The sequence below is a fragment of the Falco peregrinus genome, chromosome 6 (assembly GCF_023634155.1).
Source record: "Falco peregrinus isolate bFalPer1 chromosome 6, bFalPer1.pri, whole genome shotgun sequence".
Classification (NCBI taxonomy): domain Eukaryota; kingdom Metazoa; phylum Chordata; class Aves; order Falconiformes; family Falconidae; genus Falco; species Falco peregrinus.
Genome location: NC_073726.1, coordinates 86,505,374 through 86,532,941, shown reverse-complemented (window position 1 = coordinate 86,532,941; position 27,568 = coordinate 86,505,374). Strand labels below are relative to the sequence as shown.

General features: G+C 38.9%; 1 protein-coding gene across 3 annotated transcripts; it reads left to right on the top strand.

Annotated features, from left to right (window-relative positions):
• The first annotated feature begins 33 nt into the window (after positions 1-33).
• ATG3 (autophagy related 3) lies at positions 34-26,560 on the top strand. 3 transcript variants are annotated; one of them, XR_008747653.1, is made up of 13 exons: positions 45-202; positions 3,877-3,918; positions 7,210-7,259; positions 8,494-8,564; positions 10,317-10,424; positions 12,401-12,450; positions 14,407-14,488; positions 15,010-15,044; positions 15,801-15,956; positions 16,628-16,755; positions 17,223-17,292; positions 24,556-24,624; positions 26,279-26,330. XR_008747653.1 is itself a non-coding variant. In XM_055807085.1 (12 exons), the coding sequence occupies exons 1-12, from the start codon at positions 131-133 to the stop codon at positions 26,358-26,360; spliced, it is 945 nt and encodes a 314-aa protein (XP_055663060.1). In that variant the 5' UTR covers positions 34-130; the 3' UTR covers positions 26,361-26,560. The 3 variants fall into 3 exon arrangements, 2 of the variants coding, with proteins under 2 accessions (XP_055663060.1, XP_055663061.1); XM_055807085.1 differs by lacking the exon at positions 17,223-17,292 and having other exon boundaries at positions 34-202; positions 26,279-26,560; XM_055807086.1 differs by lacking the exons at positions 14,407-14,488; positions 15,010-15,044; positions 17,223-17,292 and having other exon boundaries at positions 44-202; positions 26,279-26,560.
• The last annotated feature ends 1,008 nt before the right edge of the window (positions 26,561-27,568 follow it).

Below are 27,568 nucleotides of genomic sequence, written 5' to 3'. Positions count from 1 at the left end.
GGCGCTGTCATGTGACCCGCTGGGGAGGGGAGGGGAGGGGGGCGGTGCTGCCGGGGCGGCCGCCGCCGCGGAGATCGTTATCCGAGGGGCGGGGGAGGCGGCTGTCCTCTTGGTGGGGCCTGCCGGCAGCATGCAGAACGTCATCAACACGGTGAAGGGGAAGGCCCTGGAGGTGGCCGAGTACCTCACCCCCGTGCTCAAGGTGCCTGGCGGGCGGCGGCGTGAAGTGAGGGGAGGCGCGCGCCCCCTGAGGCGCTGGAGTTGTTAAGGGCGGGGGGGGCGATAGGGACGGGGAGGACGCGCCCGCTCTTGCGGAGGGGCGGCCGCGAAGCACTGAGCCGCCGGCGTCGCGGGTAACGTTGAAGCGGCCCCGGCGTCCCGTTCCCCACCCCCCCACCCCCCGCCGGGTGTCGCCCGCAGTGCGGCCGCTGGCTTGTTATGGCTGCTCCCGCCTGCGCCGGCATTGCCCTGCCGCACCGGTGGGCTGTGAGGGGCGCCCGGCCTCCCCGGGGCTCGCTCCGCCTCGCCGGAAGGCGGCCGGTGGCGGAGGCTTAGTTCCTCGTCTGGGCCCTAGGAGCTCCCGTTGCGGCGGCTTTACGCAGCCGGCGGGGGGTCTCCGGGAGTGCGGCGCTTACTCCCGGCCCCGGGGGAGGCTGTGGCGGCGGAGCCATCGGCCCTCGTCCTGCGCCGGGGCGTGCGGGGTGGAGGGAGGGTGGCTTGGAGCTCACCGCCCAGCGGAGGTGGGAGCACTCACCTGGGACGTGCAGGCCTTCGGACACCAGGTGTTGCTGGTCCTGCTGCTCCAGGAATAACTTATTTGTTGCTGTTTTCTGTTAAAGGGGCTAAACTTTAACTGGTTGTGTGACCAGGAATGGAAATCCAAAGGTGCTCGTGTACTGATAGGCTTAAGCCTGGTTTCAGGAATGCGTTGCAATGGTTATTTTGGGTAAGAGTGCAACTTCTTCAGCTGACATAAGACCCAGGGCCTGAGAAACTGAAAAGTCCTTGACTTAGTATAAACATTACTTAACAACAACTAAAAACATCAGTGTGTTATCAGCATCGTTCTCATACTAAATCCAAATCACAACATTGTACCAGTAACTGAAAATTAACTCCATCCCATCTGAAACCAGGACGATATCCACCCCTTATTCCATACCATTTATGTCAGGCTACGCTTTCCAACACACCATCACTTTCCCAGTCTTTTGATAGAAACGTACGGTTATTATTCCCTTAGGCTATGGACTATCTCTCTAAAAGTCCCATTGAGTTCGTTTAGTCCAATGTTGGGCTCCGTAACAGTCTGTCAAGGCAGGAAAGATGGTGCTAGGTGTTGCCTTGTATGTTGAAACCAGTTCTGATTCTATCACTGCTGCACTTGGTCTGGTTTCATCAGAGTTCATTCTTCGTTAATGTGGCAATTGGGAGGAAGTCAGGTTCAGGTTTGCAAATCCGGAATGGCAGACGGGCACTGCGTGCATACAGAAGTGACAATGTACAGTGTTGTATAGCAATTAGCATCACACAATTTGATTTATTGACTGTTTTCACCCAAAATCGATTCCCCTTGAGGGGATAATTTTCATTATGTGAGCAGGTCTAAAATTATGTAGCATAGCTTATTTCTGTATCGGTGTTACTATATTAATACAAGCCTCTGCGTTAAAGTAATTGCGAATAGTAGAAATGGGCTGTTTAGTTCTTGAGAGTGAATTGTAATAGCCTCCTTGTAAAGGTGGACAGCACATCTGTTATGATTCCTGTTGTTGCTTATTTAGGTGGAAACAAATCTTAAGTGTTTTCCTGCAGTTGTTAGACTACATCCCATCTTACGCCTCCTATTTACAAATGCTTTTTTATGTAAAACCCACCTTTGTGTGTGAATGCTTAACTTGTCAGCAGTTCTTTCACTACTGATTTTCACATTTTTCCATGTTTTTGAAAAAATACTTCTACTGTAATCGTTTATAACAGTAGCCTCTCTGCCTGTGGTTTTATGGTGTGACTTTCTATATACCTTGTACTCTGCAGCTTTAGATCTTTGGGCAGAAGACAGGGATACTTAATTATTAATTGAACTTGTCCCTCTGTGGTATATAGTACGCCCTTACCTGGATAGTGGACCTTTCTAGAGTTGCCCACCAATGTGACATATATGGGATGCAGTGAAGCTGTGGGGTGGAAAGGTGAAGTGACCTGTTTACCATAGTACAGTTGCTGTTGCACAGCTGGTGTAATAATGGAGGAATTCTTGTGCCCAGGTGTTCTACTGGGAGAAGGCAGAGTAGAACTTCCACAAATGGGAGGTGGTAATATTATGTGTATGTGTTCCCTTTAAAGGGATTGAAATAAATTCTCCAATTTGGTAACTTACGAAAGAAACTAGACCTGTGTCTCGCTGATTTACCTACTACAGAATATACAGAGATGAAAAAGTGCATTATTTACCCTCAGGGAACAGAGAGTGGATATTTTGTATGTTTTTCTTTGTGTAATTCCAGAAACACAAGTTTGTTCATGTTGCCTACAGCTTGTAGTTAATTTTGCAGTTAAATAGTAAGTTGTCTCCACTGTAGTGTTGCATAGTGTGTTATTGAGAATTCTCAGTTTTACAGCAATTCAAATTGCAAAATTAGGGTTGTTTGAGTTTCTTTGGTTTCTGTTAAATAGCATATAGTGATGTTATGGTATTTATACAACTGCTGGTTTGCTTTTCTTGATCTTGTTCTTAAATGTCATCTTTAGAAATGAGGGAGAAAGGAAGTAATCAGTATGAAACAGGTGTGCTTATTTCCTTGTACATAGCACGAGTGATAGCATTACACCAGGGCAAAGCATCAATAACCAAGTCAAGCAGTGGCTGGTTTTCTTTAATGGTTTCTTAATGGTTGAATAAGGTGAAGTTGTAGCTAAAAGTGAGGTACTTTACAGTTCCTGCTTTTAATCTTGATAGAAAAAAAATCATGAGTTCTTTAGGGAAAGAAGTTATTCAGTAATTGATGATGCATAAACTTGAAAAGTCAGCTATGCCATGGTTGAAATTTTATCCTTTTTCAAAAGCCATTCTTAGGTAGCTCTAATGCTGAGGAACAGTAGGTTTCCTTGGTGCTTGAGATTTTTCTGAAATGAAAAACCAAACAGAAACTACACTTATTCTGTATTTAAATATGCTAAAAGATATTGTATCCTTAGACTTCATAACTGTTGTCTTTAATGCAGAAGTACTTAATCTCTCCGTGCAGAAATAAGTCATGTTGCTGCTTGCCATCAATTCTGTCGTCCATTAAAAAACATGACAATATAAGACAATCAGAACTGTTTCCATGGGATGCATAATAAAAGCACAGAAATTACTATATAAAAAAAAGCTAAAACTAAAGACTTTCTACATAACTTTTCCTACCACAGACAAAAGTCAGTTTGGTCATTCATTTCATGGCCTTTCTTAACTGCAAAGCATCATACCGATGCATTGCAGTGCTGTTCAGTGCCTAAACTAGTCCCAAAGTCCTGACTGTGAGAAACACTAATTCCAATTTGTCTCTTACTGGCAAATGTAATATTCAGTGCCAGGGATCTTTTCTTCATTACTGATATAATTGACTAGCAAAAAAAAAAAAAATACTTTGTGATCTTTTTTCATCATATCCCACATTCTGCTACAAGTAATTTTGCTGAGCCTTGCATTATAGGATATGGAAGTAAGCTGCCTCTCAGCCCTGCTAGTGGTTGCCTCCAAGCAGATTCACAGATCACTGTGGACAGAGCTAGTTTCAAGTCAAAACCAGAGCAGATGTTTGTCTTACCAGTAAAGTGGGGTACTTTGATTTGTCAGCAGTTGTCAAAATTTCTAAACTTTCTTTATTGCAGGAGTCCAAGTTTAAAGAAACTGGAGTAATTACACCAGAAGAAGTAAGTATTTAGAAACGTTGAAATATATTTTGAAAGTAATGATAAAATTTACTCAAAATGACTGTGTTAATCTCAAGCAGTTCATGTCTTTGCCAGCTAATTATTGCTTCTTGGCACAGTTTCCGCAAAGTGGAAGTTCTAAATGGCCTTTTTACTCTATAGATGAAGTAGATAAACAGAATTCCTCTTGAGATGATACTTGACATCTGAATGTGGGATGCTTTTTTCCTGTATTATGCTGTGAGAAGCTTGTGAGGAAGCTCGTGCTGGGTCAATAGCTCTGTTTTGTGTCTTGGAAGTTCAGGACTAGAACAGGAATATATCAATTTCAGAAGTCTCTTCCATAACCAACTCAAAGGGGAACTTGTATCTTGGGAATAGTCTTTGCTTACTTCTCTTTTGGTCCCTTCCAAGGCTCTGGCTAAATTATTACATGTGCTTGTCCGCACCACATATCCAGTAATTATTATTTTTTCCCTCCTCTTCTCTATAGGCTGCTTCAGGCTGGTTGTATTTTGGATTGCAGCCAAGCAGTTGTAGTTTTTTAAGGAGTCTGATGGGAAGAGAAATAAACAGATGTTTTTTCTAGAATAGTAAAAACACTGATTGTGCAGTGCTGTTTTGACTTCCCTGTTCTGCTTTTTCTCTTATTAAAGTGCTGCTGTTCTGAAAATACATTGTCTTTACAGAGGTATGAGAAAACAATATTAAGACTGTTAGGTAGAATGAAAGAAAAATGAGACTGAATGCACAAATGTGAAGATGAGATGGAAAAAGATGGAACAAATGATGACTGATGCAGGTAGATAATGTGGACAGAAGCACTTTTTCCTAACGTTGGTACCTAGCATTTTTTTGTTATGTTGCATGGCAAGCAAGAACTCGTGCTTTCTATGATCCAGAAGAGTAGTGCCTAGAAAAACAGGCTTAGCAACATGTGTTCTGCTGTTCTGATAACCATACAGATGTGTGTGTGTATAGAAATGCTTATATATTATATAATATGTTTGTAATTATATTGTATATAAAACACGTATAACAGTGAAAGTCTAGACAAATGTTCTACTAATGCTTAATCCCTTCTTGACCTATGGGAGAAAGTTTTGCAGTAGTACTGGAAGAAAAGGTACTTTCTGTTGAACATGGCAAGAACCACAGTATGTTGTGTTAAAGTCTGCACCATTTAAACACTGTTAAGAATGTGAATGGCCTGTGTTCTCTGTATAAAGTTAGATGCTGATAGGATGAAGAAATTGGATCCTTCAAAGCAGTAGTCAAGGGAAACACTTAGAAAAGTGTTTCCTAACTTAGAAAAGTTAGAAAAACAGCAAGATTTGTTTTTTGTTAAGTTTAGGTGAGACTGGAATGTGGATCTGCTGATTGTCCCTTTGACAGTCTTTCCTCTTTCCTGATGATTTTCATCTTTATAGAGTAATGATTGCTAAAGAAGAGTTGAAAGTCATCGATAATGATTTTACGATGTTATCTTCGAATGAGTTTGGATTTCTAGGGTAATGAATCTCAATTCAACTGTATTTTAGTCTGAGACGCTGACTGTTTTACAGACATTGTGGGGCTCCTGTGGCGTGCCTACGAAGATGAATCAATTAGCAATAAGGCTAAAGATGACTCATTAATCAAACTCAACACCTACTCCCTCTTTTCATACATCTGTGTACTTGATTTAATTGCAACAAATTCTCACCTGTCATGAGTTCTTAATAGTTAATACCTCAGAAAGATAACAACGGGTTTAATTTTATGTATATAAAGCATAGGCGTAATATATTGAAAATAATTCTTCCCAGAAATAGAAGTTGTTCTCTTGCCACTTCTGCAATATTGATCCAGGTGTGAGATAGCATTAGTGCTTGTGAAACAGAAAATGAAACCAGCTAGATAATTTTGCTACCTAGGTGGAAGAAAATGCAAATAAAATTTCAAGTATTGTTTTACATTTTTGCATCTGTTAGACCTACAAAGTAAACACAAAGATTTTTTTCATCTTTAATAGTATATTTTAGCAGTGGTGCCACAGTGTTCCAGTTCCTTGAACAGAAAACTTTAAATAATTCTGGAGTTTCATGTGTTATTTATTATTACATAAAGGCTAATGAGTTTTAAAATTTCCATATGTATTGGAAGGGATTACTGTTTTCCTTAAAGTGAAGACTTCACTTTTGCTAGAGACTTCTGTTGGAAAACGGGTGAAAGCAAGCACTTTGCAGAGATTAAACCTGTTAATCCATGTGCAGTGCATGTTGTGGAGTTTTCCACTACGCTGATACGCCTCGCTTTGGAGGACATGGTGAGAAAATGGCTGACACGCTGCAAGCCTGTTGTGTCACATTACAGGAGCTTTTGGTCAGCTTGGGGGTATGTTGTTATAAACTGGCATTTTAAGGCAAGAAAACAGCTGTAGCAATTGATGTGCACCTCATTTACAAAAGTAACTGGTGCAAAGACCACACAGATCACTTCTCTTAAGTGCAGGCTTGCCTTCCTCAATTTATGTGGACAAAAAATAAGCTCAGTGGGTTAGACTTTGCTGGGTGGAGTTTTGAGTTTGTACACAAGTCTAGCATGCGTTTTCCAATATCACTTTGAAATAGTGATGTAATTTTATAAAAGCCTTTATCTCTCATACTTAGAACAAGTACAGTGAAGATTTTTTAAAGCTATTTCTTCAGAACAAAGTTATACATAGGGTTTTTAAATGTACTAAGTACATGGTTATCCATATTAAGTTAACATCAGTGGTGAACTATTATAGTACTGGTTATCACTTAAAAGGTATACTGTTTATTCCTCTGTTGAAGTTCTCTCTCCGATTCAATGAATTGGTGTCAGTCACACTTTTCTTCTTGCTGCAAGATTGTTTTGAACACTGAAAGAGAATGACATATTTTTTTACATTAAGATCTTCATTGACTTTCTTAAACTTTGAAGATGGCAAATAAAAAGGGTTTCTTCATCACAAAGTAAACAATGTTACTGGGTCTAGAAACTTTTTTGCTTGTTACAAGACTGATAGTAACACCACAGCTTTTTAAACTTTTATCTGAATTGGCTGTTGTGCTTAGTATGCATTTCCTTCAGGTGAAGTTGATTTAGTCTTTGGGTTTTCATGGTTAGCTGAGAAATGGAGTTAAAGCATCAGTCATATAAACAGTTGTTAGTTACATAGTTAATCTCTCAAAGGGATGTGCAACTGAAATACTAATATTGATAAAAAATGGAAATTATTTCCTTATACCATATTTAACTGTAGGTTTTTTCCTGTCTTAACAGTTTGTTGCCGCTGGAGATCACTTAGTTCACCACTGTCCTACTTGGCAATGGTAAGTAAAAACAAAAGAACTGTAGAAAGCTAGCATCCCTAGCTATGCTTTTATGTGTTTCTGTTGGATGCAGCTGTACAGTTGTCGTGTTCAGAATAATCCATGGACTCTTCCAGTAGAACTTCTGCTGTTTTTCTGATGAAGCTATCTTTAAGTCAGGCAGGACTTATATATTACTCTGTGTAGCAGTAGTTGAGATGAGAATTTGTTTGGGGATTTTTTGTTTGTTCATTTTCCTAGGGTTTTAAAGGAAATAAGCTGGTGCATACTGTGAATGCTTTCATTGCTTACCTGCAGTAGCAGCATGTGTACCTACACTTGCCTTGGTGACTGATGATTGAAAAAGCAAAGGCCAAAGGCTGTGTGCAGCTGGAATTGATAGGAAGTAGTTGTAATTGGTGTATTTTAGACAAGCATTTGTTAAGTACGTTCAAGTTAGCCCACATCAGATCACCTTGTGCGGTGCTGGCCCTTGGAAATCCCTTATCTTTCATGTACAATAAGGATGCAAATAAGGTGCTTCCTCATGTTTTACTGGTGTCTTGCATTATAAAACTAATCAGTGCCTAGATGGGCATTGCCTGTGCAGCTGGTGTCATCAAGGTTCTTGGCTCTATACTGGGCCATGAATTGCTGAAGGAGGAGTTATTATGCTTGAATCATTGTTTCTTGCCCTTTTACTGTCTCCTTCAGAGAAAACATGTTGAGTCTGGTCTATGTGCCAGCAGTTTGGAACAGGGTATTTAGAATGTTACACTCTTTTCAAACCAAAAACTGCTGAAGGTGAAAGCAAATGCTTGAGTAATGTGAGTCAAAGATTACTTGAGTTCTAGTGACTATGGGCAGGTTTTATATCTATAGAGGTCTATTTCTTGCTTTTTCTGAAGTTGTTTTCTTCAGACATTTGGGACTATGTTGTTGCTGATCCTACAAAGTTTCATATAGACTAGATTGTTCTGTCAACCCATCTTTGCTTGGCCATTTCAAAGTGAAAGTAGTTTTTGAAGCAGGGAATAGTTTTGACCCCAGACTCCATGGTTTAGGGATGACCCACCTTTCTGACCCCATACCTATATCGAAGTCTTTGTATAGGGAGGAGTAAAGTCATAGCGAATGGATTCTGAGAACAGGTCAAGTATATAAAATGTTCCTGATATACACTGAAAATAGAAGGTTTCTTTTGTTTGCAGATCATCAAATTCTCAACCCTTTATTGGTTCTCTTCATTTTACAGGGCTTCAGGAGAAGAACTAAAAGTCAAGGCTTATCTGCCAACAGACAAACAGTTTTTGGTAACTAAAAATGGTAAGGCTGAAGTTTAAATACGTGTTCTTAGTGTTGATAGCATGGTTGGCTGTGCTGCTAACTCTACTGATTGTCTGTAGTGACAGGGGAAATAAATATCTTGTACTTTGGTTGCTTTGGCTTTGCAATATTAAAAAAGTTTTTCATGCATATCTAAAATCTTTTCCTTAGACCAGTTGTTAGCAGGGCTTTATACTCATAATACAGTTTGCCTTGATGAAGTAGAAATGAAGTTTAAACATTATAAACCTCCTTGTCTGTCTTGCCTTTCTCCTGTCCTTCAACTCATATTCAGTGTCAAAAAGGAAAATATATTTATTTTGCTCTTTCTTTTGGAAAACCTAGGCTATTGAAGTGTTTCAGAAATGTCTTGCAAGGTGACACTGATACTTCTAGTTCAGATATGTAATTAATGTTACTATCCCTGTCAATAACAATAATATGAAATAAATTTTTAAATAAAATTTTGATCAGCTTTATGGTTGTGTATATATAATACTTGTGGTGACTACCTTTTTAATGGATGAGAAGGCTAACATCTTGACACAACCATGGAGAAATAATTTTCTGAAAAGATCTTGTATCAAAATGTGTCAAAGATAATGCCATCGGATGAAGCTTTAGTACTAAGAACAGCCTGGGGAGATTTTTAGCTGCAGTGGGTTGTACTTTATACTTGGATTTAACTTGCTGGCTGTTGGAGTCATGCAGTGCACTATCATGTGAAAATGCTTACAGTAGTGTTGGACAGACTTTCCTAAGATGGTCCTGATGGCTGGATGGCCAAGTGTTCTATGTTGTTTCTCTTGTCCCCCTACTTCCAGGGTCCCTCATTGCTCTGATCCTTCTAGATCACGTTTCAAAATAATGTGTTTTCTGCTGATAGTCATGCATTGGCACTACCGCCTGAGTAAAAAGTTGTGGGCTACAGGTGAGGCCAGGAAGCATCCTACAAACCTCATTGTGGAAGTCTTTGGAGAACATCACTTTCACACCACTCTCCTCCCTTTGTGAAAGGTCTAAGAGCAATTTAAAAATTCTGCACTTCATGCAGCAGGTTTTCTTTCCTCCACGCTAGTAGAAAAGGAGCATTTTTTACATAATCATTGTTTACAATGTTGGAAAATGTTTGTTTTGTCTTAATCAGATCTGCATTCTTTCTTTGACTATTTTCTGAAAACTTTGTATAAGTCTTTGCTTGAACGGCTCTGTAATGCACATGACTGAAATAATTCTGAATAGGATATTAATTCTAACCTGTTCTGAACCTCTAGATGTTAATTTATAATTCAAAATACCTAATATATCGCATAAATGGCTGATGCAAACTTTTAGCAGAATTCTAAAGACAAATCAGTTCAGTAAACAGATGCTAATCCAGGCAAAGTTGGACTTAAACTAAAAGTTGTTGAGCAATGTGAAGAAAACTGATAGGTTGTCTCCAGTTGTTAGCAAATGAGAAGTTAATTCTTTTCTAATCCTTAAGAGTTTGGATGAGCGTGCTTTAATGGATAATGGAAGAATGAGTTTTTAAGGCCACTGCGAGTAGTGTACTGTATATGAAATAAACAGTCTGGTACATCACATCAATGTTTTTTTTAAGTTCATGCCTTTGCACTTGTCAGCTTTAAGATTCCTTAAATAAGGATGTGAGACTACCACGTTTCAGAAGGTCTTGTAGGGTAATTTCTTGCTCCAGTCTGGTTTTGTATAGGAATGACTGCATTCATTTTGTTTTGCAATTTTTTGCAGTGCCGTGCTACAAAAGGTGTAAGCAGATGGAGTACTCAGATGAGCAGGAAGCAATTATAGAAGAAGATGATGGTGATGGGGGATGGGTAGACACTTTTCACAATGCAGGTATTCAAAGTCTTGCTTCAGTCTTTGCATTTGGTAATCTGAAAGATTTTCGGTTTCCACTCTTAGAAGGTAAAATCTTTCTTGTATATGGCTGTGTACTGGTATCTGATATGAAAGAAATAGGTTATGTTGCCAGTTAACCACTTGATTGGTGCATAACTGCTCAGATGTTTCACTGTATGGCTGTATATGCCTGAAACAAGCTACTTTTTAGAAGTGTTGACAATAAATTATTTCAGTATTCTTGTATTGAAGTTCTAGGAAGCTATTTCAAAAATGAGCTGTGTAGTGGCTCATTCCTTAGTAGGGAGATCCTGTGAAGAGAATGCAGGTTTACATTATTTGTTTGAAGATTATGCAAAATTCTGGGGTTTTTAGTAGATTGCTTATGAAGCAGGTTGAGATCTTTCTCTTAGTGATGACCTCAGCTGACTTCTATTTTAGTATTTCCCATTCTGTTGAATTGTTAGATTGAGCTAAAAGTGTGGGAATCATTAGAAAATAGCTATTGCCTTAGAATCTGAGATCACTGGGGGAAGCAGAAAGGCACAACAAAGAAAGAAAATACTGTTAAATGCAGAGGTGAGTGTGGGTGATGATTCTTTTTTACACAAAGTCCTCAGATGAGCTTGTGTTTATAAAGAAGTCTAAAAATTGCTGCTAACATGAATCTGTCTCTAGCTTTTCTAGCACAACCTCTTATACATCTTTTTGTTCTTTTCAAAAAAATAATTTTATTAGTTCTAGTCTGTTTCTGGATGTTCTATCATGAATTGATATAATTCTGTCTTTCAATCATGTTTTCTCCAACATTTTCAAACCTAGAAGGTACTCCATGCAGTTTTTACTTCCTGTGCAGTAAGTTTTTTGCTGTAATGTGGAAGAAGTTGCCTAAATAGTTCAGCCAAGCTGGGGAGAAAAAGGGTGGGAAAAGATGCCTTTGGTTTCTTTAGATGTAAGTTTTTCATCACTGACAATTCTTCAGTGTATCAGAGTTCATAATCGAACACCACACACCAAAGAAATAATTTGACATAGCTTTGTCTTAATCCCTGAATTAAGGTTAAGGATGCATTCTCCCTCCCTGCTGTGGACAGGCTCCTCTGCCAAGTTTTTCTTTTTAGGGTTGACTGGTTTGGGCTGTGGTAGCACAACTGCAACGCTGACTAGACCTTAGCCAGCTCCCCAAACACTGTCAAAGGAGATTTAAAAACCCATCTGTTTCCCCCCCATCTGTATAGATGTCCTTTATAACACCACTTTTTCTGGTAGGAAAAAATGTATGTAAATGATCACAGCCACTAGAAGTGCGTTGTTTTCAAGCAGCATTCAACTGGCATTCCTTTTCTTTGAATAGTTATTTCAGATGAGCAGTTACTTGATTCCAGGTTCATTCTCCATAATAATCTAACTTCTTTTCAGCTGAACTGTGTCAAAGTAGGATCTTGTCATGTATCGGAAAGAGTACTGGGTGAGAGCTGCAGTAAAACTAGAAAGCTAACAGGGATGGTTTTTACCCCCACTTTCTCTCAACTAAAAGCATTGAGTGTTCTGCTATATTATGTTTTGTCATGAACACCTTGCTTTCAAGATGCTCAGAAATATTCATAAATGCATGCCTTGCCTATGAAGTGGGGTTCCATTATTGTGATGTGAATGCCTATCCTGAACTCACTTTTATGCAAAAATTCCTGAAAATAAAAATCCAAATTACTTTGTGGTGTTCCATCAACAAAATTTGAATGACGTGCAAGAGCTGTGCTGTTGTTCCATGTTACTAGTATGATTTATTTATGGATGTCCAGCACCAAGCATGCTACCAATAGCAAATAAACAGTTCTTCAAATATCAAAATTATTGTGAGATGTAACTTGGAAAGGTCACATGCTGCTTTCTGAAATCTTGGCAACCTCTTTCTGTACTATTCTGTAACAAAGAAAATCTTTTTAAATGCAAACTTCTTGTTTGATTGACAGGTATAGTGGGTGCAACAGAAGCAGTTAAGGAGATCACACTAGATAATAAGGTATTTGTTCCTGAATTTTCCTTTTGCTTTATTACAGGACCTAAAGGTAGCAGAAGTCCTACCTGCAGTAATCTAGTACTGCCTGTGAAAGATTAAAGTATACTTTACCACTAGGTGTGCTGCATATACACCTCGACCTTCAGAGTCCGCCCCCCCTTATTACTGTGTGTTTACTGAGGCAGTGTTCTCTTCAGAATGTTTTAGCCAGTGTGCTCTTGTGCCAAACTCATACAAACTGAAAATGAAATTCTATTTACAGTGATACTGCACCTTTGTGTCTTAAGAAGCTAATGTTCGGAGATCCAGTGTAAATAAATTTGTATATGGAAAAATAATGTAGGGATGTAAAGTATTTCTTTGTAATCTTTAACTACTGCAGGCAGGGTTTAAACACATTTGGTCCTGTATGACTGGCTTGTGCCCTCAAGTTTAGAAGTCCTAAAAGTGTATCTGTCTTACAGAGTCATCAGTTTCTGCAGATTTCCAAAAAGTCACTCTGCAGCAGGAGCCAAATCCGAAACTTATGCCTTCAGGAAACAGAACAGTTGGAAGTACTTGAACTGGAATCATGTTAGCTAACATGTTTAAGAAATGCAGAGAAAGTCAGAGACACAGAATACTTTTAAAGATGAGTTGGTTGTTAAAGTGGAGTTCTGTCTGTATGCTACAAGAGTTTCTTAAACCATCAAAGCAGAAAGCTTTGGATTCTAAAAATTTTGGGGAAGGAATGGGCTGCCACATGGTACCGCACAGTTGTAAACAGCTCAAAATGCTGTTGATACGACGAACTGTGGAGTACGTGTATTTCAAGTCAGACTGTGCTGAACGTAGTAAAAATACTACTTTTTCACAAGTCAGTACAGGTCAGTAACATAACGGTGAAAGAAACACTCTGAGGAGTACCTAAAGGTGATCACTATTTCTGCAAAACACAATACTTGTAGAATGTTATGTGATTTGTAACTGCTGTTGTGTGTTATGAATTTGATTTCACTTCTAATATATTATATGTAGAAAAATTTGCTAGTTTTGCAGTACTTCATTTCTTGGACAACAAGTCCAATCTAGAAGGTCAAGTCCTTCTCTGCTAACATTCCGTTTCCCAAAGCACTTCACAAATTAGTTTCTTACTGGTTTTGGTCGTCTTTTTTTTTTTTCTTTTTTTTTCAAATGAGGAAATCAGCCACCTGATGCTTACAATTAGAGCAGTTTCTAATTGTAATCGTTATTTGGTGTATTCCCCTAAAGTTTTCATGAAACCTGTGTAAATTGAGACCTCCCCCTTCTGAATTTCACTGGGGTTGTCTGTTGGCTTCAGATGCTACGCATGGGCCCACAACACCCAAAAGAAAAAATTGGCTGAGGGCTTGTGCCATATTCATTTCTGTTGGACTGTGCTTCCTCAGACAACGATACCAAAATATGATAAACTTTTGGGACTCTCTTGTATTTTAAAAACAATCATGGAACTGGATGATGCTTTCAGTCATACAGTTTAGTTTCAGGGAGTCCCGCAAGAAGCAGGGAGCTGGATTCGATTGTCCTTGTGGGTCCCTTCCAACTTGAGATATTCTGTGATTCTATAATAACTGCTGCATAGTTAGCTGTGGCTTAGGACATACAAAATCTTGACCTCCATGTTTAGTCATAGCCTTTCATTTGAGATAGGTGGGCTTTTTGAAGAAAAGCTATAGGCTTAAGTTTAACACCATGTTTATTCTTCTTTGCTTAGGAATTAAATCATTCCAGATTACAAAGTCAAGGGAGAATTTTTACTGTCATACTAGGACTTTGAAACTAATTGAAACAGGTTAATAAGCAAATATTTGAATTCAGTATAGTCCTTCTTAATACTGCAGAAATTACTTTTCTGGTTCACTGTATGTATTGACTGGACCGTTAGGCTGTGTAGATGCAGCAGTCTTTAAAGCAGTGTTTTCAATTTAACTTCTAAAGGATAATATAAAAATACCAGAATGCTCAGCATCTTGTGAAGATGATGATGAGGAAGATGAAGGAGAGGCTGCAGACATGGAAGGTATTTCCTTAAATTGGGTGGGACGTGCTTTATTTCAGGTCTTTAACTAAAGCAGTACACCCTAAGAAAACACTACTCTTTCGTTTCATGGGATGCATGCTGAAAAATTCAGCAGGCACATGTTCTTTATCATCGTTTGTATGGTCTTATTTATGCATGTTTACTCTAACTTTTGTGCCAAAACTTGTGTGAATGTTAGTGACTGGGAAATTAATTTGAGTAGCAGAACAGATCCGAGCAAGTATAAATCAGGGATTTAGCACAGCTTCCTTCCGGCTTTATACCTACGCTTAAACTCAATCTGCCTGCTTAAAACCACTTAAGGATTGCTTACCATGTAGGTACTGGAGTCTTGGTCAAATCTGTATTAAAAACATTTAGTCTGGTTTGGGGATTGGGAAGTCTACTTGAATAAAACATTTTTAGATACATCTAGATTGTTTTAAAGGAGTTGTTTATGGATGAGGAATATGATGACTAGCTACAAGCTGAACATAGAATTTTATGGGTCTTCTTTTCAGAGTATGAAGAAAGTGGGCTATTGGAGACAGATGATGTGAGTGAAGAGTTCTCTGTCTTGTCTGTTACAATGCTTATCACCAATATGAGCACATGCAAAGTAAAAATAATGGTAACAAATGGATGACATAACAAGCTCATTATAAGCAGTGGGATTACTGAGCCTGGTATCCTATGGATTTGTGTCCTGCCAACCTACTGCAGTAACCTTAGGTCCTCAAAGATTTTGATCACAGTAATTTTCCTAGTTTTTGCTGATCCTTTTTGCTCTGCTTACACACAATGCTGTATTCATAAGAGGTAAAAAATGCAGTGGTTGTTCTTGAGGCTTACATGAGGAGGATGACTGGCTTATAGGTTCAATAGATTATACTGATGCACCAGACTGTCATGAGAGAAAAAGTGATTTGTCTTTTTTTTTTAGATTTTTTGGACAAAGACCTCTTTGTCTAAGGTCTTCATGAACCTGCATAAACTAAGGACTCTGCCTTCTGAATTGTCTGTTGGGTTCAAAAGTTATTGGTGAAAGAAGGGAGAGGGATGTGACAATTTAGTTGCATGCTTCCTTAAGAAGCCAGAGCTTTTTTTGAAAAATAAAACGCCAAAAATAAAACCCAAGCCCACTTGTTGGGAGAGAAACTGATACTCCTAATTTAAAGATATAAACAAAAGCCTATGTTTTTTTAATGCGCACTTAAGAACATTAAGTTTTACAGCTTTATGTAACTACTTACGATGGGAAAGGAGGGAACCCAAACAAGATACTAATATTGTCATTCTTACCTTGAACCAGGCAACGATTGACACAAGACAGATTGTAGAAGCTAACAAAGCTAAAGTTGATGTTGGAGGGGAAGATGCTATTCTACAGACTAGAACTTATGACCTCTACATCACTTACGACAAATACTACCAAACTCCAAGGCTCTGGTTATTTGGATATGATGAGGTATAGCTATGTTGGTTTTTTTCCCCCACTTCTCTGAAGTTAGACTCACCATGTCAAATAGCAAGGCTATTTTGTTGTTCATTTGCAGTAGAAATTTAAAGGAAAAAATGGTGAGAAAACCGTTACAGAGTCAGGGTTGCAGCTAGGACTTAAGGTACTTGCAGGAAGTAGGAACAATTTCACTGAAAATGATACTTGGTAACTGAGCACATGTAGAAGGAAGCGAATCATGCTCTGTCATTTCACTTTCTGTTAGCTCTGTAGAGCTAGTAATAACCCCAGTAAACTCAGTCAAGTGAGCAGGTATGTGGCTTTATCATCATCAGAGGGAGAGGATTAGATAAATCACTCTTTCCTTTAATGAATAAATTTCTTGATCTAAAGTTGGTTAGGGCTTACAGCTCAAATACCTAGATGGGAACCTAGATGGTTCTCAAATATATTGACTTTAGCATTCACCTGTATATTACAAACAAAAATTTGTGCAGTACAATTTATACACCATATGGATTTTAACACACTTGGTTCTTTCAGTGTGCCTTCAGAACTGTTGTAAATGAGATGCTTGTAATTTATGGTGTTTCATCTGTTAATGGTATTAAAATCGCTGAGAAGGAGCAAAAAATTCTTTTAGTAATGTTTTTGTTCTCATGTTCCTTTTTCCTATATAGCAACGGCAGCCTTTAACAGTAGAGCATATGTATGAAGATATTAGTCAAGATCACGTCAAGAAAACAGTGACCATTGAAAACCATCCTCATCTTCCTCCACCTCCTATGTGCTCAGTTCATCCATGCAGGTAAGTGTTCCTGGTCTGACTCAGCATGCAGATACGAGGCACTTCACTGGTCTTGTTAAGCATTTAGTTTGGGTTTTCTGGACATATTTCCACACTTGACTGCCGTAACGGTCTGTAAGCTTCTGAGGCAGAATGAAAGGAAGGCATTGGTGATTCTCTGAAGTCATTCCAGTGCTTACTGCCGCAAGTGTATTCTGCAGTTAGAGCTGCCTTAGCTCTAGTTTACTTTTCCTCCACTTTCCTAAGGACTCCAGAAGATGGCAGACTACTAGAACTTTATAAAAGAAACACTTTGAGAGCAGAAAGCACCATTTGAACATGAAATAACTCTTTCCTATTTTGTAATAACTACTCCCTTCTGCTCCTCCAGAAGTCCTTGAAACTTTCCACTGATAAATAGTGGTCCTTTAATTGCCACACTGAAATATTGGGGCGGAAACGATCTCAATCTGTTCTCAAACTTTCAGTTGTTAAGGGGGCCGGCTCGCTGGTGTGGAGCCTCGACATGGAATGTGAGTGCTCAGTGGGCCACTTTCGGTAAGCAGAACTGGCACTGCGGGATGAACCACAGCCACTTGTTGAAAACAAGTACAAAACACACTTGTGGGTTTAAGGGTCTTTTCTGTTGCATTTTCCACGTTGTTCACCCAAGACATAGGGAGTCTGTAGTTTGGCTAGCTGCACAGATATTTTTTCTAAGCCTTTGAAAGGTGCCTTTCATCTTAGATGTAAACCCTAACATCCTTTAGGGTGTCTTAGTGATACAGAGCCAGTATCTTAAACAGTGTAATTCCTCAGCTTCTTGATAGTATGAAGTTCATAAATATGAATTTGGACTTTTATCTCATTTTAAAAATGGGACATCCTTTGTAGTCTTGCATATGTTTAAAGAAAAAACAAACCAAAAGTCCACATTGCCCCTTTAAATATTACAATTTCTTTTGACTTAAAGAAACGCTTCTGGGATCTGTGTCACTAGCTGAGGTGTCAGATAATCAGCTTGCTGTTGACTACCGTAAGTTTGTTTTTGCCTATTCAAAACATTCTTCATTTCTGGTTTAGGAATTATTTCATCATAAGATCATAATCTTGGGAAGGGTGAAAGGAAGCTTTGCACAAAGTAGTTTGTGGCAACTTTTGATCTTACTATGAGGATGTATACTCATGGGCTTTGTAAATCTGTCTCTCACACTTCTTCCAGTTCATAGTTCTTTAACCACTGCTTTACAAGGGTCTTTGCTTTCACCAAGCAGTCAGGCTTATATCTAGACAATATTTAGCAGAGAAGCCCACTGTAGAACCAGGAAATAGCTTTTTCCCAAATTTAGCTGTCTTGTAGAAAAGTTTAAAGTGCTAAATTTGATTGTTGGTATTTAAATCCTTGGGTTTAAGTCTACACTAACACAATAGAAATGTTAGTCTCAGTGCTCAACTAGTACAGGAAGCAGAACTTACAACTTAAGAAAAGAATAAAAAATAGAACAGAAAACAGCATAAGGCCTCTATTAATCTGTGGGACCACACACATGTCGAATACTGCAGTACAGCTCTGGTCATCTGTTCTGTAGTCCGTGAGATGAAAGATGACTAAAACTGGAAAAGATACAGAGGAGATGGCCAGGATAACTGAGGTTATGAAGCTTTTTCCCATAAGAGATGATTGAATAACCTGGGACCCTTCAGGTCTGGAAAAGGCAGCTGAGGAGGGACTTATGATGTCAGTGACCTTCATTATGAATGCCACAAAAGGTGAAGTAACAGGTGTTCCATTTTTTCTGATAGAAAAACTGGTGACATTGAATGCTACTCACTGCTGGTGTGTCCAAAGCAAGAAAAAGGATTAAACTCTGCACACAGCACCTAATTAAATATTTAAGCAATATGATGTTAAAAAAAAATTGTCAGAGAGTTGTCAAAAGTGAAGTTATTAGAATGCTTCAGAATTAGAAAGTCCTTGGGTTGCATACTGCTGGAAACTAGTTGCACTTTGGAGGAAGCATTACTAGGTGCTTGCTCTGGCCTCTTTCTTAAGCGTGTACTACTATAAGATAATAAACAGGATGAGGCAGACCTTTGGTTTGATCCCATAAGGTATTCTTGTACCTTATATGAACATATCAGTCTTAATAGGTCAACCTGTTAGTGACTTTGACTGCCTTATTTTTTGCTGTCTGCAGGGATTTGGACAAAAAAGTGGATGTACCTTTTTTTGCAACTAGTGTTTTTGAAGGAGTGTCAGGTGGAATTAATGTAGAAAGGCTTAACAGACTGACTAGGAAGATTATTAATAGAAGAAAAGGAGGGGAAAAAGCTTAAAGCCAAGGCTTAATTTAGTGATTAGTATTAGCTCTGTTAATAAATTGTTTGGGAAAAAGCTCCTGTTGATGAATGCAGGCTGGGAGGGCACTCTCAAGAGAAACAATGATGACCAGATATTTGGGCATGACAGCCTTCGTTGACTAGGTGGTCCTGTGGGTGTGTTGTGGATGGAATCATGCACTTCACTCTCAGAGAAGCAACAATATACTGTATTGATATAACAAATGGTAAATGTGACTGGTTTAACAAGAGTCAGTGGCAAGGTACGCTGGATTATTTACTGCATAGAGGACAATGTCAGCCAAAACTGTGAGGGACACCCTTCTGTCAAGTCATGAGCTTCAGAAAGGACCTCCTTGTGTAATCCAAAAAGTGGGATTGTTCATCCAGTCTGCAAGAGCCAATTGACACACATAGTCAAGGTATTTCTTTATTACAGATTTGTGCAAAGCTGGGGGCTAGATAGTATTCCACAAAACAAGCCCAAAACTCAGAAGAACAAGAATAATATTTATACATTCTAGTTATACATATGTATTTTCCAAACTCTACCTAAAAGATAGTACTAGTAATTAGTTATGCATAGTAGCTTTCTATCGGTCTATATATCTCTCATTTTGGTTTAAAGTTACAGTGTATTTTTAATTTACTGCACATGTCTGAGGGAGGTGGGGAGTGAGTCTTTTAGTCCTGAACTGAGTTCAGTGGTTGTGATCTCCTCTAGCTACAGTCTTGTTATGATGATTTCTTGTCTTTGTAACAATTAACTGGCTCTTGGCCCCTCCTGGAGTAGAATGTTCCCCTTATCAGGCTTGCAGTTGTCCTTCAAGGGCACAGTCACTAATACAGTTACAGATGCATCACTAACCTAACTTCACTAGAAGTGAATCATTTTATGTTGACTACAATGAGATAATGGGGATTGAATGCATAGCTAGACATTGCTTACTTTCTAAACTCCTTCGCAGAGAGGAGTCTAGGTGCAGCTGGATCCATTCCTAGTCCCAGACTTGGTCAACGGTTTATGTCTAAAGGATTATATATGCACAATCTATCCTTTACGTCACTTAGTTAAGATTTCAAAGTTTAGCATGCTGTTATTCACTTACTGAGAATCTGTTGCAGCAAGGAATCTCCCAACCTGGAAGAGCAACCCTGAGAGCTGTCCCTACTCAAGGGGAGATCTCGCCTGGCAGGCAGCCCACTGCCCTGCCAGAGAGTTCAATGGGCCCAGGGATGTCCACTTTTTATGAAGTTAGATGATTGTCTTACAGTTATATTTGCATACCAGCAAGACATCTGGGTCACTGTTCCAGACAGCCCGTGGCTACCATGTTGCCATCCATCCCCCAAGCTCCAGAGTAAGTTGGGTGCAGCCATTACAACCCCCACTGGTGGTTATGGCTTAGGCAGGGGTGGCGTGGGGGAGGAGGGGTGGCACACCGCCACAGGGTTTTATACTGGGCTGTGGCTGCAATGTAATCTACTTAATTTTGCAGACACCTTTGCAGAGTAAGAACCAATTTAGTGCTAGTCAGTGAATTTGAATCGAGAGTTTTCATGGGCAACAGCTCTTAACTGAAAAGTCAAGAGTTTATGAAAACAAATTCTGCATGTTTTCACTTCTTCATCTGAAGCCAGTGAATGTGGATTATGTAATCCACATCTACACTTGAAGAAATTGTGGGCATCATGAGACTTGTTCTAATTAGTCTTTTAAGCTTGAAAGAGATGATTGATACTGCAGTGAGACAGATTTGTCAGTAGTCTTAAATGTGGAGAAAACCGTCTGGTCCTCCTTAAAAAGCAGTCTAGTTGACTGGCAACTGCTTAACGACAGGAAGGTTTGAAAAGGTCATCTTGAGACTGTGAGGAAAGAGGCTAACAGCATAAAAATGGATGTTTTAAGTATGTTCTCTTACTCCACAAGGTGAGCTATTCTATTTTCTTGAATTGTTGAGGCTAACAGTTAAGAAGGTCTGGGCTTCTGAGGGGAAAGATAATAGCTAAAAACGTTGGTTTATTCGTATTTTAGCTAGGCAGTACCAATGTTCAGCTAGCTCTGCTGCTGTTGCTTCCGTACACGTTAGAAAAATTGGGTAACATAAGGTATTTGGATGGTCCTGAACTTAGTTGGCTGTTTCTTGTGATGTGTATATCCTTACGTCATGCGTCAAGAGAAAGGAAAGAAATGGCAGTTGGGTGCCTCTGTCAGCTGCTGGAGATTGCTTCTATTTTTAGTATTTAGTTGAAACTGTTCATCTTGCAGCTGTGCTGTAAGTTGTATCTCTTGTCAGCATTTTTATATTACTGGGAGGAACATAGTCAACTTCCTCATGAGTTGCTGCAAACTGATTTAATTGCAGTTCTCAACATTTTTATGTGCATGTTATGAAAGAACTATCAAATTAATGCTAAACACATTTACAGTGAGATCTGAATTACTTGCACTAATTCCAAGGGCTTGTTTTTCTCTATTTCAGAAGAAATGGTGATGGCCTTCTGTACTTTTTTTTCTTCTTATCTACTCTAAATGTCTGTAGGGAATTGACTAGAGGCAACTACAAGGATCAGGGAATTGTAGGTCTTCAGGTTAACTTGACTATTGCAGATTCTGAACGTTTCTTGTACTGATGACATTTGTGGGGTTTTCCCCACCTGTTTCATTGTGTGTGAGCACTTACAGGCACTGAATCATATTCAAAGTTTTTGTTGGTTGGTTGGGTTGTGGTTTTTTTTTAAAGTACATTGTTCCAAAAAGTCTTGGACTTTACAGTCTTTCATGGAAGCTTATAGTTGTTGTCTGCTACACTGAAAGTCCTGTGGAAGGCCTTTTATGTCTAGTAACTGCAAGGGGGCGGGGAATGAATAATTTCTGGTGTTGGATTTTTTTTTCCCCATATGTCAGGAAGGCTTTTATGTTTTCCTTTTACTTTCTGATTATATAATACCTCCCTTCCCACTGATAATTCAGACAATGTCAGTATGTCAGCTGAATTCCAATGTGAAGTTAATGACAAATATTTTGACTGACAGCTTGCTTTGGTTAATTGCAAAACAGGAGAGGCGTTCTTCAGTTTGAAAGTGAACATTCCTAATGAGAGCTTAAAGGGTCATCTAAGCAATCTACTTCTTTCAACTTATTTTAAATACCTTAATGGATGGTTTTAACTCTGTATATTTCAATTTATTTTCAATAGGAAAAGCAGTATTTCTGGTTTGGAATGTGAATAACTCATTTATATTACTTGAACCACCTCAAGAGTCAGTTGATATACCAAAAAGTAAATTAGGTGACTTTAGTAGATGTTTTAAATGTCTGATCTGTTCGGTAGCTCAAGTGATCTACAAACAGTTCCTGGAACAAGCATTGGTGAGCATGTAGTGTATTTAGTCATCTGGAGTTAGAGAGTTACTTCTGCAGGACTTTTATTCAGAAGTAAAATTAGAAAAACAAAACAAAACAAAAACAAAAAACCAAACAAACAAAAGAGATTTCTAGATAGCAGGGTATTTTAGATGACATTTCTTCCAGTTATCTTTTTTCTTTCCATTGTTTGGTATACATACTTCATATTAATTCCTCAAAATTTACTTACACATGAAAACTGAGAACAGGAAACAAACTTTTGAAAGTTTATAAAGCACCTGCAAAGCTTTTCATGAGTAACTGTATGACAGTAAGAATGACCGTTACTATGGCCATTGTGTGAATTCCAGATACCTAACTAGTCCTTAGAAAACAGAAAAGAGTAAATGCCACTAAGGTGTATGAAGTTCAGCCAGTATCCTGTTAAAAGACTTCTAGTAGCTGTAGGAGTGTCTTGTACTCTGTGCCCGTACAAAAAATAGTCCACCATTATGGATGTGGTCAAAGCTTAAGTTTCAACAGTGGCCAGGTTCCTATATAGAAGCAACAGGCCTTGGCAGCCAATGCGGCATGTGTTCCGCAGGGGCATCGTGAGGATCCAGAATTGGAATCATCTGTGAGGGTTAGCTGATTTGCAAAGACCAACAGCACAGCAAATGACAAATGCTGACCTTTAGTATTTCCCCAGACTTGCGTGTTCCTGTTTACAGTATGTCTTGGTAACTTTGCAACATCTTCCTTCCTTGCCTTTGCGGTGGCTGGCAGCATGATTAACTTCGGAGGTAACTACTAAATGCCAGTTACTGGTCAGCTATTTAGATTTGCATAATAGTATCAAAGCATGGTCAGAAAGTCATGCAAACTCTGCTTACCACTCTCCCTTGTTCTCAGTAGCACATAGGTTGTTTCAGGGCAGGTATTTTCAAGTGCTGCTGTTAAATAGCTTGCAGTGTTATGTAGGTGAACGTCCATTGCCCTGTATGATGTCACTGATTGCCTACAGAATCATGATTTTAAAACAAAGCTAAAGTCTAGATAAAAGTAAGCTGAGTTATACAGATGAGTTTGTGTTAAAAATATATAACTAAAACATCAATTGATCACACTGTAGATATCCACTCTGATTTAGTATGTAGTTCATCCCCTGGTTTATGTGGTACAAGAACTATCCTGAACGCAAGACCATTACTTCTGAATTGTAACTGGTCATCACAAGATTTGAAGTCTTCATCATTGGAGATACTCAAAACCAGAGCAGACAAGGTCCTGGGCAGTCTGTTCTAATTTACTGCTCAGAGTTGGACTGAAGTTAACCAGTCTCTTCCAGACTTAGTTATTCTGTGATTCTATGTTTTATTCCCACAGTCAGCTCTGTACATAAATGTTTCTGTGGTTCGTAGTAGGTCTGGTATGTCACTGATGACTTAATATCGAAAAACAGTGACCTGAGGATATGTTTGTCCTCCCCTGTAGGGCTTTACAATAACAGAGTCATGAGAGAGAAGAAACTGGCTTAGAAGCTGTTGATCTACCATAGAACCTAAGTTATTGCCAGAAAAAGTTTCCATACCTTAAGTCAGTCCCAGAGCAACAGTTCTGAATTCATGCAGGGATGATTTGGCCTGCCTTTCCTAGGAAACTATGAGTTGTTTTAAGTGTTAGATACCTCTTAAGTTCTGCAAATTGAAGAGTGCAGCAGAGGTAGCTAAAAAAGTTGCAGCAGTTTCTGGGCATCTTCTTCAGGGGTCATCTGGGAACTTCTGGTGGCTTGCTGGTGAGGATAACCTTTTGGGGACTTACCTGGTAGCTTCTTTGACATTTAGCAATTAAAAATTGCACTAGTGACAAGCAACATGTATTGACTGTCATTCGGGCACTCAGTCTACGTTGTAGCCGAGAACAGTTTTTGCTTTCCTTGTGAATGTAAGGAGCTGGCAAATAATGTTGCGTTCATCAAGTTAGTATTAAGCCTTCAGTTATTGTTGAGATATTTTTCCTCAGTAAACTGATAGTTTCCTCTTATTTCTGAAGAGAACTGTCCAAAACTATTTAATAGACAGGGAGTTACTTCTTGCTTAAAATAGTTCCACTGTTTCTGCTCTATTTTTCAGGCATGCAGAAGTCATGAAGAAAATAATTGAGACTGTTGCAGAAGGTGGTGGAGAACTTGGAGTTCACATGTATCCTTTTTTGTTACTACACGGTATTATTAGAAATGTCTTTCAGTGTAAGAAGCCGTTACCTCAAGGTTCCTGAACTGGAGTGCAGTTGTGTGTGAAGGCAGTAAACAGCTGCTTGTGGTGGCACTTACTACAGTTCCAGGATGAGCTCCTTTGTGCAAACAAACTTTGTTAATCAGTTGTTAGGGGCAGAGGAGGGAGGCTGACAAGAGCAACGGGGGGGCGGGGTGGGGGGGAAGCAGGTAGGATTGAAGGGACAGGATTTGAGCCCTTGTTTGTAGGGCTGTGAAGGAGGTAACTGTGAGTGTGAAACAGATCCCAGTGCAGGAGAATGAAGCTGGAGGTTCGTAGATTCTCCAGAGTGTAATCCCTCCTTTAGGTACAGCAGTTTCTGTATTAGATTTGAAACTGAGATTAATTTTGAAAGGTATAGAGGTCCCATTATTCTCTACTCTGCATGTGAGCAACTAACAAAAAAAGCAATGAAAATGACTGAACTTATTCTGAACATCAATATCAAATGCCTCACGATTAGAATTTTCTTTTTGCAAGGTGACTGATCTTAGTTATGCTTTGTAGTAATTGATGGTATGCTTTCTGACTGAAGTAACCTCCATCTTAGAAGCAAGTGCGTCCTTTGAAAATGGTGTTCTTTTGCTGCTGTAAGGCGAGCAAGGGGGGATTACTGAGCAGCTGTAGGCCCTGAATCAGTAAAATTCTCATTCACTGTATGAGTTGGGAATTGCTCAATTTGTACAGCAAGCAACTGAAACCAAACTGGAGAATAACTTTTCTGGCAAGGTAGTTCAAGTCTTCTACTCTGCAATAGTTAGAAGAAGCTTATTTTCAAGATTTTGGTTACTTTTTTTGCTATTACTTAACAAATTGAGATTATTTTTTTAACAGGCATTTTCTTCCCTTATCATTATGTAGTTTGTGTTTGTCAAGAAATGACCCATGAGACTGACGTGTCAAAATAGTTGGGTTTACTTATATCCAGTACCGATGTAACTTAATTGTCAGTTGAAAACAGTGATTTATTTTAATTTTTCAGTTTGCTGTCTGCCTCAGTCCCAGGTGGACAGACGCTTTAGTTTATAATTGTCCAATATACTCCAGCCTGCAGATTCAGGCCCATTAGCAAAGCTAATCTCTCTACTTCCCTCACCAACAGGAAGGAGCTCTTTCAAAGGATGGTTCAGAACAGGAACCTGTTTCTTCTTCTGAGCCACTGAAACACTGAGGAGGAGCCTGCTTTCCCTGCAGCCACAGGAAGGTAGCTAGGGATTAGCCTTGCTAGGTGCAATTTAACTTGGCATTTGTTAGTAACAAATATTAAGTATGTAAATGGGATTGTAAAGTGAGGCGGGGGGCAGGGCGGGGGAAGCAGAGAGGGAGTTGTAAGATTTATTGAAAAACAAATTCCCTGGTTCCCTGCATGAACTTAAACCAGAACGGTCTGTATGTTTGGGCAAGCATCAGCTGTCATTACCAGAGTTCTGCTGTATTAATTTCCCAGTCTCTCAATTGCATAATTGCTAGGTGTTATTTTCCTGTTAGCAAGATATACTATTGAGTGGACCGTTGAATGCGACTTCTGATTAGTTTTACAGGATTTCTAGCTATTCGACATTTTCCTTAACGAAAAACTCAGGTACCTTCTTATTTTCTTGAAATTTGTACAGGCGGTCATTCCAACGATAGAATATGACTATACGAGGCACTTTACAATGTAACTAAAATAAGAGATGTCCTTCTCTAATTATCAAATCTTTTTTTAAATAACCCATCCATGTGACTTATACAACATTATACACAATTTCTGTAATTAACCTTGTATCAAGTTGATGCATTAAAATAAAATGTTCCATTACCAGCCTTTTTAATAAAAATCTTTGTGTGTAATATAAATAAATCACTTTCATTCTGATACAGACACTGCACTAAGAGGTGGGATTTCTTTCTCCATAATTGCTTCGATTTCCTTTCAACAGAAGACTTTTTTTTCTATATTGGAAGCAATAATCTACTTTCCTAGTAGAAGCCTAATGCTTTTGGCTTCATTATTGATTCCTGAAAATGTCAATTTTTGGCTATTTTTTTCCTCCCATTTAAACTCACTTGAGAGTTATGTGGGTATTTCCCTACTTATGAATGATTGTTTCCTCTAGCTGGAGGAAGATTTTGAAAGCTGAAAGGAAATAACTGATCATCTTACTAGGGAAGTTTTACTCCATCTTAAACTAAAATAGCTGTAACTAACCAGGTGATTTAGATTTATATTTGAGAAAGCCTAGTGTTTTGATGGAATTTTTGGGGAGACAAAGGAGGAATATTAGTATGTAGTCTGTTCATCTTGTAATGAAGGCAAGAACAGTCTTATATTGACAGAATTAGAGCTTGAGCATAAAGGGAGAAGATTGCTATGCTAGAGCAAGGTTCAATCTTGGCTACTTGTCTGCCTCAACTACACTAGCTGGTAGTCTAATAGCAAGGTTTCCTTTTCGGGGTAAACATACATGGAGTTGTTTATGAATTCAAATATTGTAGGCACATCCAGGCTTTAGCATCCACTTTCTGCCCTGTAGAAACTAAGATTTTTATTAATGAAAATGAGAGGAAAGGACTATCGTATTTGTGTGTGTGTATATACATATAGATATATTTATATTTACTAGGTTCATTTAACCTCTGTTCAGCTTTCAGGGTAGCATCCTTGTCTCCCAAATGTCCCACTTGCATTCTGCAAGGTAATCTGAAGTTGGATGTCTGCAACTGACTGAATTTTCTGTTGAGTAGGAAGGTTGGTCCCTTTCCTGGCACAACTAGTCTCTGTCTTGGCTGTCCTCAGTACCATGCTTGTACATGACAGCCTGTAATGAAGTTCTGTGTACTATTCTTAAATTGGCTTTCCTCTTTTGATATCTATCTTCACTTCCTCTTT